Below are 21,456 nucleotides of genomic sequence, written 5' to 3'. Positions count from 1 at the left end.
CCACAAATTAGGCCGTGCATTCTGTCAACTGCAAGTCCTTGCTCCAATCTCAAAAGACGTTTCAGTTCCTAAGGCACAAATGTACATCATTGCCTTCAGCTGGTACCTTTAGTGCAGCTGAGAACGGTTGCATTAGTTTACAAAAAACTTAGGTAGTTAGCACTGCTTAAATATTTAGTTATTTCAGCAAGTATGCTTGCAGCACCATTGAAAACATGCACAAAATTCATGATTTCCAGGTCGAGCATCCCAGTTCCTCGACAAAAGCGAATTCTGATTAAGCCACCCTTTATTAAAGTTTCTAACCGGTTTCTCTGGCTGTGTTCCTAATAAAGCAGCTATTTTGAGATTCCAAATGGATCTGTAGATAGTGCAGCTGGGAACCGTAGTGCAGCCAAAAGAAAGCATGGCACACATAAGGCCCTTCAGTTTCGAGTCTTATTTTTGCCATATTTTTGGGGGCAAAAATTTGCAAACTGATGAATAGTGGCAGTTTGGTCTAGTTGGTTCAAAGCAGCGTAAAGAACATGGACGACTCAAGAAAGACAAACACTTGCACCGATTCGTGCATGTTCTTCGCGCTGCTTTGCCTGTTCCTAAACACTGGCGTAATTTTTTATGCAAATTACAACACAAATTAGGTTGTTCAGTAAAAACTTGCATAATTAGGGTCATTTTAGGTCCTTTTTTTGCAGCAAAAAACAGTTTATTATAAGAACTCGTTTGCCTATGGACACAAAATGCCCCATTTTTTTTTTGCTCAGCATTTCACAAACAACATGAAAATGGTAGACTGCACCGAAAACTGTTCACTAAATCGGATTTGTTTTATTTTCATCTGCTGCATTTTTTCTTGTGTACACTAGCAATCTCCTACGCAGCACTTCAGTGTGCATGCAACGCCTGCCTGTCTTGTACACTGTAAGAACAGTCATTCGACATCACAGCAGTCATTTTAAATATGCAAGAATCCTGAGAAGGACATTGTTAGCCTGAACAGCGCTTGATACAATGACGCTGATGAAATGCCTCGTTAATACTCGTGTTTTGGCTTCTTGCTTTTAACGAGTACCTTTCAAACCTATCCTGAAATTAAGCCAAGCTATGAGCAACAAGTGTTAAAAAAGTCAACTAGTTGAATGAAGACACTCCTCTGGAATAAGCACAGCGTATATATAATTTTCATGATGGTGTTTTTCAGCTTAGCGCAGAAAACATATGTTCTCAAGGCTTTTTATATATATTGAAGTGAAAGCTTTACTACGAGACCTCGTGCGTCGATCGCCGTGTGCCTAGCTTTCACCTTCAAATGACCTTGAGCTTCGAAAGCAAAGAAAAGGTGCATAACTGGCCCCCCTGGGAGAGTCGACACCTTAGTCACGCTTTAAGCTAAGAAACCAATGGAGCAGTAGCTTGGAAAGCAACGGAAAGGCACATAACTGCCCTCTTGGAAAAGTGGACACCTCAGTCGTGCTTTAGCTGCATGCATGGGCATAGACAACGTTGTGGCAGAGGCGCGGCACTGAAGCCGTAAGCAAGCCGTAAGCCTTCGGCATTCATTGGTGTTGGCATTGACAAAGTTTTACACTCCGATGATTTTAAGGAAAGGAATGTGCGAATAACTGGCTCCCTGGGTCAGTGGACGCCGTGGGGTGATGAGAGAGAGATGTGGGCTACATGCCTTAGCGCTGACAACGTTGTGGCAGACACGCCGCACTGCTGTAATAGGCCACAGCGTTCACTGAGTGAGCAAACTCTCTCGATCAACCATTAACTGCCACCTGCCAGGGTGGCAGGGTGGACGCGCTGCCTATCCAGTGTCTGGAACACACTGAGCGTTACAGACGCCAAGAAGCTTACAGCTGCCCGATAAGCCATAGCTTTCGCTCTCTAATGAGGTTCAGCAGTAGTTGAACCGCCGCTAATATTTTGTATAATAACGATCCCCTCGTACCCGTGTCTGTACATGTAATCGGGTGAGAATTGGGTTTGACTCGAATTATGAGCAGTCTGTTTGAGGTGCAAGAATCGAGTAAAATCGGGTTTTACCCAAGAATGAAGATTCTTGATGCTTGTTACCCGCTGCACTTTACGGGACGAACACAGAAGAAAGGAAGGATAATAACAGGACGGAGTGTCCTTCCTGACACTGTGTTCGTACTGTAAAGAATAGTGCCTAACAAGCATCACTCACAACCAACTAGGTTTTGTTCTGGCCCCCCAAGAATGAAGGGTCCCGAGTACACAAGACGAGCTTGTAATTAGCTCTTACAACTTTCGCATGGCTTTGAAAACAGAACACTTACAGTGCCACAATTGACAGTGCATGCTGTTTCATTATACTAGTATCAGAAGAGTTTTAACTAATGCTTGTCTTCCTTTGATAGCAAAACAGCAGCAGATTTAGTTACATCTAGTGACTGAAGACTGCTTTCATTGGTATAGACAGAAGTCTTTTGGCTCCTCTTGATGTAGCTTAAGCTATCCAACACTGAGCCTAAAGCCTGTTTCACATGCAAGCGAAAATGCTTGCAAATCCTTCTGCTGCCGAGCAAAAGCCTGTTTTGAGTCCTCACACCGGCTCGAGGGGCTCGAGAGGTGAGGTTCCAACAAGTTGAAAATTTTTCACTGCAACGCGCCGCTAAACCGCTCAATTTGCTCAGCTGCTTGCGTGTGAACCAGCCTTAATGCCCGGTATTGCATTCAATAGTCATCTTAAAGCACCAAAGACAACTCGAACCAACTTTTCTTCTCAGAATTAATCAATTCTGTGGCTCTTTCCGGCTATGATCACGTTTTTCCGGTAGCAAAAGACACATTTATTTGTCAAAAAAATTGAATTTAAAAATTTTCCTGATACACTATTCGAATAATGATATCTACACCAAGAGCAAGTCCGTAATCACGGCTGGAAAGTGAATGGCAATGTTGCCCAGCCTCGGGGATCAAATCGTGCCAAATCTCGGCCTTGGGTAGACATATCTGTATTTAATTTTTTGTACATTTATAACTTTTAGAAGCTCAGTCTTTAGTAAAAGTAGCGTGTTTGTCACAATAAGGCGATAATCTATACATACTAGCCAATTTCAATTTCCGCTAGTTGTCCCTTAAACTCAAACCAATGGGCTGTTTGTGGTAGCTGTACAATTCTTTAGTGACACTAGTCTCCAATTACTGCAATAAATATTGCTTTTAATGCACACTTCCCTCACTGTTTTCATGCCTTATGTTTGTTTTGCTCAGTTGCATGCGGACCTCTTCTTATTCCAATTAGTATCTGTTTATTTAAGCACTCTGTCCACACTCACTGCATTCTAAAAGATATTACAAGCCAAAAGGCACGACCATAAAAACAGATAGATTGCCTGCTGAAATTCCATTCCGAGTATAGCACTGTAATGAGGTTGGCTGAAATACGTGCTTCCATTGAACTGTAGTCATGTGTAATGCGACTGGATAGTGTATGAATACTTACGCAGTTGAAGTGTCTTAAACATCACAACGAAATACATCCATCACTTTTTTCCAGCTTGTAATTTAACTCGACGTATGACACTTCGCATGATTAGTTGGGCAACGTACAGAGCAGTGCACAACATACAGCGTATATTGCGAGTATTACAAACAAACAAATAAGCTGCATTCTTTGCACAGTTTATGGAGTCTGCCGTAGCCAGTCAATATTTGACGCATTCCTGGCATCTTTTGTAATACTAATTATCTTTAAGCCCCGTTCTTGTCTTCATATGCCTTCTCGCCGCATTGTTTCCATAGACCCCATTGCACTTACTACTAGTGCACCTACCTTTTATTAGATTTTGATTTTCTGGAGCAAAATGATGCATGTCACACTAGCATTGAAAGATGGCGGCATAATATAACATGCATGTGCAAAGTTTTCCAAGCAAGCAGCATGGAAGTTAATTTTCAACACCAGAAAATTCCAAATAACATTGAAAAAAACTTTATTCATACAAAGGTACAAAGAAGTATATTGCTAGGCAAAGCTCACATTGAATAAAATGCTCAGGCATAGGGGCATTTCGAGCGCACCTTTTTGTACAAAAGGCTTTGAACACGTCAAATTAACCCAAAATAATATGTTACAATGGAAAAGTATTTGCATATACAACATGGCAGTGCTGTGACCACATGTGCTTTGACACAAAATGCATAGGTCCCACAAGTCGTATCCATGACACAAAATGCCACAGTAACATTTGGGTATGTGTTTATTAGTATATGACACACTTTTCCATATGTAAAGTGTACTGTTATGGCAATTATTAATCCATGAGCAAGTTTTGCCTATGCCCGTGTCCTTAACTAAATAATGCTCCATTCAGAACTCAAAAATTTTGTCACCTTGTGAACACGACTCCAAGTCACAGCAACACAGTACCAACTTACGGCATGTCATTACAGACCTGTTTATTTTAGGAACAAGCAGCTAGACATGAAGAAACCCGCACATGATTAGGAAGGATATCACGTGAACACTTTCTGGTGCTGATACATTTCTTAGCACTACAAATATGTTGCATTGCGATATAATTTAATCCCATGTCAGTTTCATTAAAATATTTGAGCAGGAGTGAGATATGCCCAGAGTGTGCTCTCTAAATAATCCTCAAATAGACTGAATGAGTTCCTTTTTCAAATTTTCGTGTACTGTCAGCATCAAATAAAATGTAAAAAGGACAACTGAAATGTAATAAAAAGCTGATAAAAATACATAATAGCTAGTTGATAAAAAGAGCAGAGGATGTCTATTAACGCTTCCACACAGCTGTCTTCACGACACCGAAAAGAAAATGAAATCAACTGACATTCAGTCTTGCTGAACTATGCTCGGCACATATTGCTGCTGTTCCTGTTTCACTTAGTATCTTGTTAGCGTTTCATTTGGTGCTGAGAGTGCATACAGGCAATCTAAGCTGAAAATTTTTTATTCAGTTTCAATTTATTTATATTTTCTTAAAGGGACAGTGAGGACAGCATTATTAATATATTTTTTTTATAGCAAAATCCGATAGTCCGGCATTTCATGGCTTTGTTGCCACTTGGCCGGCAGCGAAAGATGCAATTATTTCTAAGAAATTTGGATTCGAAGTTGAAAAAGTTTTTCCCGCCGCTCTGATTCAAACTTGGGATTCTCCTATGACGACACAGGACTAAGTGACGTGAAACATGACGTGCACATGACGTAACGCAGACTCCGTGATTTCTGGCGGCCAGCACAGCGGCCTAGCAGCAGCCGAAAAGAAAGCTACTGCCGGCCGCACGTTGAAGGCATCTATCGGCTATTGCGGCCGTCGCTACAGATGCTTCGCTTTGCCGGCGTTTTGCCAGCGTTACGATGGATCCCGTTCTCAAAGTCGTCAACGAAGTTCTCGCAAATAGACACCTTTAGCATACTGTGTACCTTGTTACCGTTAGCGGAATACCGGAAGCCCGCCTACCGCCGGGGAGCAGGCGCTGATTGGTCCCGATGCTGCAGGCGCTCGCGTAGCTGCCGGGCACGTGGCGCCATCTGGCGACGTCAAGGAGATTTGCGCATGCATTGGATGCGCCTCAGTGATTTGTGGATTCTTGGGTCCTAGTGTTGCTAGAACCATTGGTTCTAGCAACACTGTTTTGTCCTATGACGTCATCACGCTTGTACTTGCGAGTTTGGCCTGTGGCGGCGATACCTGTATTTTGGTTCTTGCTCTTTTCTACGTTACAAGAGCTTTGTTGTCAGTATGAGTGGCGTTTTTGTAATCAGGAGCTGGTACTCTGTCGATACAAGCCAACTTCAATTTCTCCTCAGTGTCCCTTTAATGCCCGTCAGCCGGAAGCAAAAACAGTGGCTTTCTGTTTTTGCTCATGTCATGAGTCCAAAAAAAAAATTGTGCAACAAAAAGATTGTGGCAAGTTCCAGGTCTACATTTATGTTATATATTTATGCAAGCCCTTGATGGCTCGTTGTTACCGATAGCTATAAAAGCAAATATAAAAGTGACCTCAGATTGGCAATTGCAACAACATTAAACCTGCCAACATTAAACCTGCAGAAATGCACTACCATTGGTTACCATGTTCCAAAGATATGTGCCTTGAGCAGTCTCTGCTGTGTGCCACTGTGCAAGCTACATTAGACAACAAACGCAGATTTGCATTGCCAGGTACCTTGTATCCAAATATGAACAATACGCGTCATGCCTAAGTGGTCAGCTTCACAGCTTCTTAGATGGTGACATACCAACAGTGTACTAGAGTCTCAGTGCCTCATTTTGTGATGTCCGAGGCCCACAGTGATGGAACATTTCCAGTGAGGAACACATACGACAGTGCATATCCTCCAAACAGAACAGCCAGCAGGAAACCAAGCATGGTGGCAATTTCCTGCATGAACAGAGGAACAGGGGAGCAGACAAAAGTGGATGACTAAGATATTGCCACATGTGATAGAAGACAATAAACAGTCTACACAACCAAGGAAAGCATAATACGCTGAAGTGCCCTTAAAGGGTGAAACAATAATAGCGCGTTCTAGTATACATCTAGCTCTATAGGGGCTGAAATGAGTGCATAGCTGGTGGTTCTGTCAGCAATTTATATTGTGCACTCGCAGAGACAGTAAGACCAGAACTGACAGTAGCAATGCACTGACTTCGAACTTGGTCACTCTACTGATAGGCGGGAGTTAAGTAAAATCTCGCTGATACGTTCGCGGTTCATACTATTTTACGGTACACACACTCAATACCACGGACATTAAAAATGTCGCATACAGTTACACTGCCTACTCCCGTTTAATACATTCCCACAAACACAATTTCCTGGCCATACTACATTTAAAACTTCGACAATTTGAGTTGGTCACTAAACAATATGTTTAGTGACCAACCACACATGTGCAAACATACAAATCGGCCGAACATGAGGGCACGCGTCATGAAGAGCTTCTCTGCAGCACCTAGGTGTTAGGAAGCGAAGCAGCAGCACCAACAACAGCAACAACAAAAACGAAAATGGCGCCCTAGCATTCGAGAGAGCTGTTTTTGCAGGGATGTGACATGAAGAAAAGAAATGCTGAGTCGCAAACAGTCGCATTGGTGGGAAAGCGACAGTCGCAGGCCGGTCACGCACTGCTCGATTTTCCAGTTTTGCGAATGTGAGTCGCAACCCGCTAACCAACCAGTACTGCCGCTGCAGTGAACAGAACCTTGTTCCACATCCAGCTTCTCATTGCCGGTATTGCAAATAACAGTCAAGAACGACAAGATCGGCAAGACTCGTTCCAAACGAGACCAATTCGGGAAAGCGACCCGCAGGTCGCCTTTGTAAGTATGAACATTGGTACCAACGTACAAATTAAACTTAGGTATCTGTGCAAGTGAACCGCATGCTGAAAGTGCAAAAAGATTCCCTGCTTTGTACTTGCAAATTTTTCCCTGACAGAGCCATCGTCAAAGTCTGTCTCCGTTTTGAGATTTAGAACCGAAGATTCATGACACACTTTCTCCATAGTAAGCATTGCCCCCACTAATTTTCGAAGTTTTTAGCTGTACAGAGAAGATGTTACCCCAGCGGACGTGACTGATGGGGTACTGCTATTCTTCACCCCACAGCAAGGCAAGAAGCCTAGGAGTCTTTTTCTGAGCACAGTCTGTCTGACATTGAATAGACCTTTGCACCAAGGAGACAAAAGCATGATGCAACATTAATGTTGTTGGCCCCCAGTCAACTCTTATTTATGCAGGATAAAGTCTGCCTGAAAAACAAAGACTCTCGTAGTGTTGTGCCTGCTTTCAGTCTGGTCACAACTGCTAATATTGGAGGCCTACCACAAACCTTTAGTCTCCAAATAAAGTACCAGTTGAGGTAAGTTTCACTCTAAAAACAGTGATTTCTTCTACTGTACCTTGATTACGTGTGCCAAATCAGAGAATATATTTGGAAAAGAAAAACGGCAATGTGAGACCTGCATTTGGAGGGAACCCTGAGCTGTAGTTTTGGCAATATCTGCCTGTGGACAGCTTTCTCAGAACTTAGAGGAACATAGGTAGCTCCCATTTCTAGGCCAGCTGCTCACAACAACAACAACAACAACATAAAAAAGTAGCTCAAGATTTCTGTACCTTCTATGAATTTTTAAGTCATTTACCTAACATGTTAGGTATATTTACCTAACATGTTAGGTAAATGTGCCCTTGAAAGTGTGTTGTTTCCTTGTTGAAGAATTCTCCATGTATTTCATTTCTAAGAAGTATTACATAGGCTTGCACTGCAGAGACTGGTAGCAGTTTGATAAATACATACACAGTCAATACGAAGAGGATCAACAGAAGACAATATAACTTATGAAGACAGCAGAAATGTAACGCAACCCTTTGTCTCACATCCCTTTCTTATTTCCTTGTTTTCTGTGGTGTGCTGTAGAAGATAACTCAACAGTACTGCGATGCATCTAGCCATTTAATTAACGGCTTGTTTTGAGGGGTGCAATATTTACAGAAATCTTTATGACGATAAAAAAAAAAAGGAAACCTGCTGCTCCCAAGGTATAAATTACCTCGATCCTACTACACACAAAAATTGTTCCGGTTGTAATATACCATAATGCAGCCATGATAGCTCACAAGGCACTGTTACACTGACGTTACGGATGCCTCAGCTAATGAAGCAGGATGTCTTAGCTGCTCAGCAATTGTAGTTACTCTGCTCAGAGGTTACCCAAGTGCTGCCGCGCATTACAACTATTTATGCACATGGACATATGGTCAAACGTGATAAAACCACTATATTAGCTGGCTGCACTAACTGCGGTCACACTTGTCTCCAAAGAAACTGACTGGCATGTTGTGCTTTTTTTTTGCATGACAGATCAGCCAATCTCCATGTATGAAAACACACAGAATTGCACCTTTTGCTAAGTGGCGCAACTGTCCACAGGCGCACAATCGTCAATGGATGAAATGATTTTTTTCAAGTGTGTGGGCTGAGATGCAGTTGGCATTGTGTGGTACAGTTTCCACCAATAGGTGCCATACAGCGAGAGTAGAGCCAACATAGGTTAATTAACAGGAATTAGTAAGCAAGGGAGCTGTTCCAAGACTAGGGCTGGCAGCCATTCGAGTACGACAGCAGAGCATGAGAGGCAAGAGCGAGTGCATCTGCTTTGTCGTCGTCAACAAAACGATGCTTCCAAATAACAGCTCTAAGGGTGCTTGTTCTACTTGCATATATTTTATTGCCTCCTGAAGCATGCGTGCTTCACCACGTTGCAAAAATCTAATCAAGGGTGCATACTTGCAATACTGTTTCATTCACTGATGCCTGTCCTGAACATTTGTTCCCACAGCATAACTGAAGCAGACGTTTCAGTACAGCCAAGGGTAAATAAAGATGATAAGCACAATTTAGCTCAGTAGAAGCAAAGCAATGTTGGGTTATTAGAACCTTGCATGCCTGCCTGTTTCAGAAACTGAATTACAGTCGTGCTTCATTAAAAGGGAGGCAGCTTTGGTTCCCAAGCAAAACTGTTCATAAAGTGAGACGTCTGTAATAACAAGTCACTAAGAAAAAGAAAAATTATTAAAAATAACACCAAGTGATTCGCCATTAAAGTCTACTGTGCATCATGGTGGCAGTGAAAGGGAAATTAGACAATGTTAAGAAAGATCCACATAAATTACGCTAGTAATAATGCACTACATTATTTTTTAAAAAATAATGTAGTGCATTTTGAAGCTCCTTGCGGTCCACGAGGTACATGATGGCATCTCATGGAGTTATGACGCAGCTCTTACTAATGACTGTTCACGTCACTCAAACCGGTATCACATATCTGTACCTAGTCAGCTGATAGCTACTGAACACATCTTTCAACGTCTCAGAGACTGCTGCGAGAGCTTCTTTCACAATCATTCACGGAATATGCAAATGGTAAGGCGTACTGACTGTATATTTTACCACTGTAATGCATGCAATTACGAGACAAAATAAGAAGGCTGTCACTAAGGCCTCTCACTTTCGCACTGCCTTTTGCTGGTGCTCTGCAATCAAATCATAGCAAAGGAACCATTTGGTTGAGGTAATCGAGCTTTCCTTTAGATCACTCTTATTAACACAGTAAAAAGACATGGGCCCCAATTGGTTCCGTCCATTTTCACCCTGTCTATTGCTTGGACAGCAAGTTTCCATGCTAACAAGGCGAACTTCCAATGCATTTTCCTTGCCGCCGCGGTGGCTCAGTGGCTATGGTGCTCGGCTGCTGACCCAAAAGACGCGGGTTCGAACCCGGCCGCGGCGGCTAGAATTTCTTTGGAGGAGAAATTCTAGAGGCCCGTGTACTGTGCGATGTCAGTGCACGTTAAAGAACCCCAGGTGGTCGAAATTTCCGGAGCCCTTCACTACGGCGTCTCTCATAGCCTTAGTCGCTTTGGGACGTTACACCCCACAAAACCAAACCAAACCAATGCATTTTCCAATACATTGGAAAAGTTTGGTCCCCAGAAAAAATTGTACATATTTCAAGTCATCCATATTAATGGGGAACGACCGTAATCCAAAATGTTGCCCCCGCCATTCGCACTGAGGGGAAGATTATGAGTCTCACCTTGTATGTTTTAGAGTTGGTTTTCTTACTTTGTGCTCGCTTCTTTGATTCTTTCAGCTCCGACTTCGACTTCTTGTAGTCTTGTTTTCCTGTCAATAGCAGAAGAGCAAGGCTGATACAGTTAACAGTCTGCTATAGTACGCTGCAAATTTTTTCCAGCACAGCAGAAATTATAATAACGGTACAACTATACTTCAAACTAAGCATGATCCAACTCACGGTAGTAGGAGGCAAAATTCATAATTTAGGGTCCAACTGCAGTATTGTAAGGAGTGCACAGAACATCAGAGGCACCCAGCATGGTAAACAATGGCATATGGTCTTGCAGCCCATGCTACCATAAGCCTAGGGGTGAGAGCAACAGCTTTAAACGTCAGAAAGGATGAAATGTGCAAAGCTGATTTAGCGGTATTCATTCTATTTGTATCCTCAGCTGCTGCTGTAATAATTAGCCATGGGGAGAGCTTCCAGGACATTAATGAAGGCCTGGCACAGCTCTGACATTGAGGATGAATCACAAAAGCTAGCAAGCAGATTTCCACATCCAGTGGTGATGTATTACACATGACAGGCAAGCAGCTTGTATGCATGCACCATGCACAACAAAAAGGCTCCGCCTCTCTGCCAGAGTGGAGCATCTTTTAAAATCAATGAAGCGTAGTAGGCTCTTAACTAGGCTTTTATTAAACGCCGAGTTCCCAGGGAGGTCCCGTAAAGTTCCCAAGTTTTCCGCTTGTCTGCCGTCTAGAACCTCTAAATTTGCTTGAGAGAGACCGCATGCAGCAGGATGATTGTAGTAAGAAAACATCTTGACAAGGCACAGCATAAAATTTAGGAAGAAAGTCAACAAAGAATTCATCAAAAATGCCGGAAAACATGCAGATTCCATTCTGAATGCCATAAGGAAGGTGGCCAGATTGTCAAGGTGCAATGTCTAATTGCGTCAATGGACTTGAAACTCGTAGCATATAAGACATGAGGTTGCTCGCTACTTTCTACATTCAGTGCAAGATGTTGCACATAGTGAGGACTACTATAGCCCACTTTTTGTGCAACCAATGTAACAATGCAAAGCCCTGCATTAGAAAGAGCCTCTAAATGAAGATGGCAGTTTTCTGAAGCTGCATACAATGTATGCATATCCAAAGCCTGATATGCAAATTACACAATGCACATGAAGTTCTCGCCTAATCTCAGCATCTGCCTTTTGAGGTTCATTAGACAGAAGTTAAGAAGGGAAGGAATGAAAATTTTGTGCTATGAATGCTATGAATGAGCGACACTGTGCAATGTAGTATTGCTGTCCTCTGTTACCACGTAAGCAGGCCTATCAGTCATGTATTGAGAAATAAGGATGCACACATAACTTATGCATTTCTTAGCCAAGCTGTCCTTGTGCGCCATCTTTTGAAGTGCTCCACTAATACAGAGCAGAGGTTCCTAGACATGAATGTGCTTCAGGGACTTAACTTGAGTACCAGTTAAACTGATTAAGGAAAACAGAGAAGGGGAGGGTGTGACACGGATGTACTGCGATAGTTTGCACTATGAATTAGGTTTGGTTCATAAACAGAAATAAAGCATCAATCTGAGAAATACTGTACCACATCAGTTTGGTAGTTGGTCCATACATATTACTGATACAATGAGACACTGGATGTTAAGCATTTGCATTACTACACTGACACTGTATTAGGAAACTTTTTCAAGTTTTGCCGAATACTGAATGCCCAGCAGCAGTGCCCATATTATATCTGTTCTACATTATCCAGAGATGTATTTTTCAGTGCATGCTACGTATGGAGAAAAACAAAAATGCCACCAATGAGCCGGTGAAGTTGGGAGTGTAGAATGAACTTGCCAATGACTTTGCGGTATGCTTCAACGGGTGGTTGATTGTTGAAGGAGTCCTTCCGCGCTCTTCCCATTCCTGCCGAGTACTTGAAACACCGGGAGCCTGAAATACATCGACACCACATAACGACTCAGCCACACATAAACAAGGAATGTGAGGGTGATAGTGCGTCGGCATTGCAGCTGCAAAGTAAGGTTGTGTTTACAGCTCCTGACTGGTGAACGTTACAAGTAATGGCAAACGAAGAAATAAAGCCAGTAGTACGAAGCTGACATGTAAAACGGAGAACACATTTCGAAATGGGATAATTTTCTACAATTATAAATAGGTGACACAACTTTTATAAAAGTACTGCAGAGGCGAGCAAGCATTTAAAGAAAGACGCGGATGCACGTCGCACCAATATTTCTATTAAATGAGATATGAACGACGCACTTTCGAGATACGCGGAAGCGCTACGAATGGCCGGTGCATCACATCCGCGGGATCAAAAGTAAATGCTATATAAAAGCCGTTACCCGTCTCGTCAGCGACGTGCGAAAGACGCGCGCGTTCTCTGATCCTCGCAAAAAATTTCAAGAAACGGCGAGATAGCTGCTACTCGACAATCCTACTTGGAAGTGCCGTTATCTTTTGCCAGCTTTCGCAGCGTTGGTTGCTCCACGTAGAATCTTCCCCGTCACCAAGCGCGGACTCGGAAGCAGTGCATGCAATGTACAGCGGTGAAATCTACATGCTGCGATTCATTCTGAAATAAGTAAACAAAACGTTTTCAAGAGCAGTACTGACAGGAATAAAAACAATAGAACCGCGCGCACCTGTTTGGAAACACGAAACTGAGCACACACTAGAGATATGAGGCAAGTGACATAGAGAGAAGCACAAAGAAGAAATCGGAAGCTACGTAGACATATGTTAGCAAATTCCCTCTGCAAGGCAGATGTAGCTAATGGCAGAACTTATTGATATTACCGGACGCGAAACTTCCCATAGGGTCCACATATCAAGACACGAGGTTGCGAGTTCACAAAATTCGGAGAGTTTATGGATTGCCGCGCCACCCGTGGTTAATATAGTAAACTAAGCTTTGATTGACTGTTGATAAATGCTCAACCACCTGGCAATGAAATCAGTAAACAGATGCATTGCGAAAAAAAGACAGTCGAGAGGTAAATTAAGAAGCAAGAGAATAAAAAAAAAAAGGCTTTCAGGTGAAAATGGAGACATAAAGAAACAGTTTTTATTGGCCTCTTCCAGGTGGCGCCGCCATCCGTAAGCACCATAAGCACATGGACCATGACATGGACATTGGCTACCTTTTGAAGCGGAGTAGCTCATATATATTCATTCATTCATTCATTCATTCATTCATTCATTCATTCATTCATTCATTACTCAATAAAATGTTTATCGCCACCACCCAACTGGTATGTACTAAGAGCTCTGCGAAGAACTAAAGTAGGATACAACTCAAGAATGCAGCGGCAAATGCTCATCAAAGGAGCTAGGCCCTCCAGCCAATGTGGAGTCAACCAACTTCATTGAGTGAAATCGCAGGGGGCTGGCAAGTTCAAGGGAATTTACCACGCCCTAACCATGCAGGTTCACCGCAACGTCGTGACAGTCGGTCGACGCTATTGGCTGCAAGCACCTCCTTTGAGCAGAATGTGCCGCTGCTTGTTTGAGTTGTGCCTGATGCAGTCACTTTTTGAAGCGGATCAAGCTTCCCAACTGGTATTATCTAGAGCTCTGGATAGTGGCAGCAAGAGCGATAGACCTTTTTCTGCGTGATCACGGTGTCGCAGAGCTAGCCAATGTTGCAATTATCCTAACGTTGCACACCAGCTATAGCTGGGAAACTCCGCTTCAAAAACTGACTTGGCCACTTCGAGGGTGTATGGATAAATGTATGAATGATAAGAGCCCCTCGTCGAAAAGGGATCGTAGCAGGTGCCATCATGCTCTCTTTGCATTTATTTAACCAATCTTTCAAAAATTATGAATTTATTATCTATAAATTCATGAATTTTGCTTACATATAAATTGTGTCGACTTTCACGTTTGACCAATTTTTAATCCTGAACTTGTAACCGTACGTCACCGCCCTATAGTTTTGAGCCACCAATCTTCGAATCTCTTTTTGCTAACAACTACCTCATATTGGGAAGTTCTGTTCGCCCAAAACTATGTAAAGAGATTGCTATCGAGAATTTGAGGTCAATAACGTTGAAGTTGCGTACCGTCAAGTTGACGGAAGAGGCTATCTATCAAAAAATTTACCGACATTTAGATAAGGGCGGTAACTTCCCAAGCACGATGTTGGAGCGAATATAATATATTTGGTTTTATTAGTATTCAACTGCAACCTGTTGGCATGTAACCAGTCAGAAAGTGACTCCATATATTTATTAACAATCTCCTGAAGCTCTGTAAGGGTACGTGCAGTGAAGAAAATATTCGTGTCATCTGCGTACATTATTAGTTTAGGAGAATTATAGATGCTACAGAGATCATTAATATAGACTAAGAATAATAGCGGTCCAAGAATAGAGCCTTGAGGAACACCTTGTTTAATTACTATTTTTGTAGTCGTTCCTTGGTGGATACTTACATACTGAAGCCTATTTTTGCTTAAGTAACTGTCTATCAGTTTAAGGACGACGCAGCGAACACCGTATCTTTTTAGTTTAATTAATAGCACATCGTGACACACTGAGTCAAAAGCTTTCCGTAGATCTAAAACAGTCCTAGCGTGTAAAGCCTGTGCTCAAAGTTATGTATAATATCATGCTTGATACTGAGAAGCGCGTCCTCGGTAGATTTGCCTTTTTGAAATCCGAACTGCATGTCACTTATTACCCCATATTTCGCAAAGAATTTTTCTAGTCTTATATTTATGACCCCTTCGAATACTTTCGATAGAACAGGCAGGACCGAGATTGGCCTGTAGTTGCTTATGGCTCCTTCAGCGCCACCCTTGTGAATAGGACAGATGCGAGCTATCTTGAGCGAGTCAGGGAAGATTCCAGTCTCAAACATTTTATTTATTATGTCTGCTAGGATGGGGGATAAGATTTCAGACACGTGTTTAATTGGCATTGCTTTAATTTCATCAAAACCAGAAGCAACGTCATCTCTAATCCCATTGATACAGCGCGGCCTCCTCATAGAATTTGTAGAGGGATCAAACGCAGGAACAATAACTGCGTTGCCATTGACCATGCCATTGTGTACTAGGTAACGCTACGCACTGTCTATACGAGTGAAATATGTATTTTTTTTAGAATAAAAGAATGTATTCGTATGTCTTAAAAATCGAGGCAGACATAACTGATACCAATGCTTCGATGTTTTTGCGTATTTAATAAGTAAATAAAATACCACACTCAGTCTAGAACAATATCAGTGCGAAACCAGCAAAGCAGTGCATGCAGCTGATATGAAAAACGTAAAGGCCATGAAATAAGCAACTAGAAGGCAAACTTCTTTGCTGTGGCACCACAAGGACAAGGACGAAGACGTAGTGACGAAAACACAAGTGCTCACGAACAACGGACGAAATTTATTAGAAGCGCAAAATATATAGAAAAAACCAACGTTTACATGCGCAGTCCACAGCACAGCGTCACAGCAGAGAAAGCATGAATTCATACCAACTCGCCCAATTCTCAACCTTTGGAAGACAAATATTTTAATGAATCTTTGCCTTTCAAAAGCCCTTACATTTTTGTACATATGCAACGGCCAAGGAAAAATCTCTGACGCTGTCCTTCGTTCCAGTGTACTCCGCAACAGCAGCTTTCACCGGTCATCTACTGCAAGTAATTGCACCAAAAGTTTAGTCGCAACATCGAGCCCATGTATAAACTAGGAGGTCTGCAAAATATATAAGTGCGAAGATAAAACGGAGTATTAGAAATGCGAAGATACAACTTGATAAAAGACAAAAAAGTGTCACTGGAAACAAAGTCGCTGTATGTGTACACAAAACCTCGCAACAACATATTTAAATGCACGTATGTCTTCATTAAATCTACGTATCTAAGCAAAAGTCACAGTATATAATGCGTTAAAAGAGGCAAATAAATATCTTGCGCAATCACAGAAAGTAATCTTTGCACACGGAAAGACAGATGATCCAGGCAAGAACAAAACTATGATAGCAGAAGTCGCGATATGTACTTGGGCCATGCTGTGGCCGGTGACAGTTCGAAATTATTTCGGGGCGGGGGGGGGGGGGGGGGGGGGGTGAAGCCACATAAGCGCCCCCCCCCCCCCCCCATCCCCACCCCTCTGGCTACGCCCCTGCGTCAGAGTACACGAGACTTAATCAAGTACTAATTAGAGACACCTCACACAGGATCTGAGGCCCTCCGCGCTAGAATGTGGACACTGCACGAATCCGATGCAGGCAACCATTTTTAGCTTCCAGAACGTACTTGCTTTACGACTACCTCTCCTCTCCATTCCGTCGCTCTAGGTGCGCGGCGACATCGGTGACCCTCTCCTCGGGTGGCGCGTTTCGCAGCAGCTTCCCCGAATGGACCGTAGTACATTCCTTCTCTCTCCCCATATTCTCTCTCCTCTTTTTACGGTAACTATCATTGGTTACGGTAACTATCAGATTTACAGCGCTCTAGTCAAATTTTCCTCCTTGCACGTTAACCCTACTTCTCCTACCTTCAGATAATTGTCCCCAAGGTAGCTCCCGTGGCAACTACTCCCAGCTTACGCCTTAGACTATCGCCATATACTCCTCCTTCCTCGGTAACCACTCTTCCATTCAGCTTTCCTCTGCTGTCGCCATACCCTCTGAATCACAGTAACCATCCTCCGTTTGGAGAATACTGCGCTCTCGCCACATCCTCCTCGTCCCACGGCAACCACTTGCCGGATGGTTCTTATGGTAAGCATCCTTCGGTTATGTATTTATATGCTTTCACCGTAACCTTCTCCTTCCTGAGTAGTTACGGTTGTTTCCCGTGGCAGCCACCCACCTGTTGCGCTTTTTTACGCTCTCACCAAATCCTCCTCCTTCCACGGTAATTATTTTCCAGTTGGGGATCCATCCGCTCTACCGATACCCTCTTTTTCTCCATGGCAGCCACCCTACGGATAGTTCCGGTTTTAAGCATCCACCGGTTACGGATTCCTCCACTCACTCCGTGCCTTCCTCCTTCCACGATAACCACCCTCCCAGCGGTTCCCATGGCAACGCACTGAACGGTTTCGCCGAAGACTACTGCATACTGCTACTACTACGACGATGACGACGACGCAAACCCATGGAGGAGCGGGTGCATAACAGCTGTCGCTGCAGAATTTTAATCGCTGACCTGCGTCGATGCCAGCACTGACGAGGTCATGGAACGTTCTTTTTGCCTTCAAGAGCCACTTAGAGCCCGCACCAAGAAAGTTCCCTGCAACATATGATTACAATTTCACTTCTATGTATATTTGAATTTCTGTTACATTCGCACTGGCGCTAAAAACCGTCACAACTGTGAGGTGCTTTCGTTAATCTAAAAAAAACAGACTGGCTTTCCTTTTTGGTTTCAATACAACAAACCTTTTGTCGCTCTTCTCTTTCCACTGATCAACCAGTTGCTAAATGCGCACCGGGCACGGCTTTTCGTTCCGAAACTATAGTCGCCCCAGTTGCCCTTGTGAACGAACCCAGGACACAGACGACGACTGGGTCTGCTTAGATTTTCGCTTCAGTTTACGCGCTAGTGGTTGGTCAGGGTAATTACAGACTTCTGTAATAAGATGCGGGAGTCACATCACCGAAAGCAGTTTAAAAATTTTGCAGAGAATTTCCCTTGAAATTATTTGTTTTTACGCTTTAAATTATTTCGGCGTCGGAGAGGAAAAATAGCGTTTTTTTTCTGGTCATCGTATTGTTTTGCTGCCATGCAGTCACATGCGGCTGCGGTTTGCTTACACTAAAGTAGCTTCATAAATAGATAGGTGGGACAACTGCGTGGCTTAGACTACAAAACGAGAGAGTCGAACAAGTATCTATGCTAGAGTCATGCCGGAATGAAACGAGAACAGAGGCTGCGAACAATAGAAATATTTTACCAGTATACTTCAAGCTACAGTGTATAACTAGCCTGATTCATGTTTCTGGGTAAAGGGTCTACCGAAACATATTCATAAACCGCTTATTATCTGACTCCAAAGTAGAAAAGCAGGGCATATGAGCGCATGCTTTTCAGTCCGGCCTGACTGTACATGCGCGGACCCACGCACAATTTTCTAAAACGTAGAAGCGACGCACTGCGGAGGAAATATGCAGAAATGTGGCGACATCTGGGTGCTGGCTACTCAGCAACGAGCGCCGAATATTAGATTAGAATAGTCTGTTTCGAGCATCCTTTACTTTACTGTTTACATGTTCCCATGTTTCAAGTTTCCACCTTATATTCGCAATTAAGATTGCCTCTGCCGGGACGCGGTTATGGGCTTGTGCCTGTGGCACTGATATGTCTTGCATTCGTGCGCATGCATTTGGTACCAAGTCACGTGGTGCGCTGCTCGCACGCTCTAGAGACGGCAGATGTGCGCGTACATGCTTCGGAAGCGCCTTGCACTGCCGAGAGTCGTAGTGAATCCACGGTTTCATCGAAATGAAAAGCGACTGGAGACAAAAGTGCGTTTGCTAACGACGTGTTGTTTTTATTGCTTCGACTTTAAAATTCTGAATAGAAAAAAAAGTAAGGTTCGATGGTTGGTGGGTTGACTCTTGACGGGCGAATGAACGAAGGGGAGGGTGGAAATGCCGTGCGGATCGATGCTGCTTTCGAATGGCGTGGCCGTGGTCGTGGTGTGCTTGGTCAGGATGCGTGATGGCCTCGGTTCGTCTCAAGATTTCTGGAATCGAAGAAAAAACGAGATATTCCCGAATAAGACGAAGCCTTGAATCAAAGCAAGAAACACTCGCAGCGGTAGGAAGCTGCATCTCTTGAAATGCATCGACGCTGTGGCGCACTGTGTTCGTTTGCAACTGATTCAGCAGTGAAGCAACCATAACAATACTTTCTTAAGAATTTGGTACCGCAGTTGTTGCTAGTTGGCTGCGACACCACTCGACATGACATCTAAAAATGAGACCAAATGTTAGCAGGTCTGGCTTGTTATTTGCTAACTGCTGCATTAAGGTAGCTAGTAAGCTTCCACTCTTGTACGGTGGGTGTATGCTTATCCTGTTTGTAATTTTCATCGTGTGGCTTGTGAAGTTAATATATTTGGCTTTCGTTAACGAATTTGTAAAAGCCATTTGACCTCTTTAATGACGGCCCTCTAAGAGCCTCAGGAACTAGAGCGCAGACATACGAACGCTACTATAGGGAAGCGGGATACGTAATTTTTTGTGGCGGTTTCCATTACGTTAGATCAGTACATTTCAATTTCATAACTTTTAAAGGACTACAGACGAAGCAAGATCCAATTTGGGTTGTATCTACGTGAAAACTCTACGCGATAGTGATGCTCACGACAGGGTAAACTCACACTTCTTGAGGACTGGGACGTAGTGGTAGCCGCCGACTCCGTAGCCGTAGCTCAGGCCGTACGGGGACACTCCGTAGCCGTAGTAGGTGGGGACGTGGGCCACGGTTGGGGTGTATGCGGTGGACACCACCTTGGTGGCAGTGGGGACGGCGTGCACGACAGTAGGGGCGACGTAGCTGCCGGCCACCTTGGACACGGACACCGGCACGGCGGGGTGGGTCTCGTAAGTGTCGGTCACCTTGGCCTCAACGGTCGGAGTGGGCACCACGTACTTGACGGGTGTGTGCACGGTGTGGTACACGGGCGCCCGGTACACACCGTATCCGGTGTATGGAGCATACGGGTAGTGGCCGTAGTAGCCGTAGCCTAGGCCGACATAGGGAGACACATAGCCACCGTAGGCGGCGCAGGCCAGAGCCAGGAGAAGGCAAGCACGAAGCTGGAAAGAAAAATGTAATTAGGTCAGGGGATTTCAACACTTTGAAATGTCTAGTATAATTTAGAGATGTTTGGCTTCAACCTATACACCGAGGGTGAAATTTTCAGATTGTGGCCATCTTCTTTTTTTGGCGTACTCCCATTTCGCGCATCTGTGGATTGCGAATGGCATCAGTGTGGCAGTTACAGCGCCAAGAAGTTGGAATACTAGCATAATTAAGCATGCATCGTCCTGATGATGCCATCTTATTTCGCTGAGGACGAAGGCGCTCAAACATTCAGAAGACTGTTGGATGGTTCCTGATCAGGCTGTCGGAGCCATTGTGCGGTACAGAACGCAGAGACAGTCGGTTTTTCGCTTTGCTTGATAGCATCTCTTTGAAACGCTTCTCAGATTTGCATTCGGATGATTTCTTCATTTTCGTCTCTGTTTCGTTCGTAGCACCTAAAAACTTTTGAAAGACATTCCAATGAGTGTCATGTGGGCTCAGAGTTAAATTTTGGGCCCCAATTGTGTTCAACACTAGTGGTCGCAGAAATTACACCGACTTCTCTAAAGGTACGACTTCCCAGCTAAGAACCTAAGTAGCTGTCCATGTTCGGTGAATGATTATAAGACGGCTACGCAATACCCTGGTCGATTTGCTACCGGGTAAGCATTACATCGAACTTGAAGAAATTACAATTTTAGTACAGAGGCGTGCAGGGGGTATTGACGACAAAATCTTAACCCGGCCACCGGGTATAAACCAAGAAAGACGCTGGCATACTTACTCCAGACATGATGAAAAGGTCGTACAGCTGATCTCGGATCGGAACTGTGGGTGATCTGTATGGCCGGTCAGACCCTCTTATATACCAGATCAGACGCTGAACCGGAAAGACGGGGCATCTTCAGAGCCGTGGTTCCCGTGCGCGAGGCCCTCCAATCAGGGCCGGCCTTTCTCCACACGTGATCCATTCCTATAAAACCAGCATAAAATGTCTTGCAGTGCTATCATTCTTCCTTTCGCGTTGCACTGTCCGCTATTGGCAGCTGGCG

At 43.7% G+C, this 21,456-nt stretch overlaps 2 protein-coding genes across 5 annotated transcripts; both read right to left on the bottom strand.

Annotated features, from left to right (window-relative positions):
• Window positions 1-4,429: 4,429 nt before the first annotated feature.
• LOC149363433 (triple QxxK/R motif-containing protein-like) lies at window positions 4,430-13,331 on the bottom strand. Of its 4 annotated transcripts, none has more exons than XM_089573471.1 (5): window positions 13,280-13,331; window positions 12,980-13,209; window positions 12,468-12,563; window positions 10,607-10,695; window positions 4,430-6,387 (listed from the first exon to the last, which is right to left on the bottom strand). In XM_089573471.1, exons 3-5 carry the CDS (start codon window positions 12,532-12,534, stop codon window positions 6,271-6,273), a joined length of 273 nt encoding a protein of 90 aa, XP_089429597.1. In that variant the 5' UTR covers window positions 12,535-12,563; window positions 12,980-13,209; window positions 13,280-13,331; the 3' UTR covers window positions 4,430-6,270. The 4 variants fall into 4 exon arrangements, with proteins under 4 accessions (XP_089429597.1, XP_089429598.1, XP_089429599.1 ...); XM_089573472.1 differs by having other exon boundaries at window positions 13,076-13,209; XM_089573473.1 differs by lacking the exon at window positions 12,980-13,209 and having other exon boundaries at window positions 13,280-13,308.
• Window positions 13,332-19,956: 6,625 nt separating this feature from the next.
• Window positions 19,957-21,197, bottom strand: LOC149363432 (uncharacterized). The gene is made up of 2 exons (XM_089568546.1): window positions 21,189-21,197; window positions 19,957-20,415 (listed from the first exon to the last, which is right to left on the bottom strand). The coding sequence occupies exons 1-2, from the start codon at window positions 21,195-21,197 to the stop codon at window positions 19,957-19,959; spliced, it is 468 nt and encodes a 155-aa protein (XP_089424672.1).
• Window positions 21,198-21,456: the final 259 nt, after the last annotated feature.

Source organism: Amblyomma mixtum, chromosome 2 (assembly GCF_055824585.1).
Source record: "Amblyomma mixtum isolate Tamu chromosome 2, ASM5582458v1, whole genome shotgun sequence".
In the NCBI taxonomy this organism is placed as follows: Eukaryota; Metazoa; Arthropoda; class Arachnida; order Ixodida; family Ixodidae; genus Amblyomma; species Amblyomma mixtum.
The sequence above is the reverse complement of the archived record's forward strand: the minus strand, read 5'-3'. Positions and strand labels throughout refer to the sequence as shown.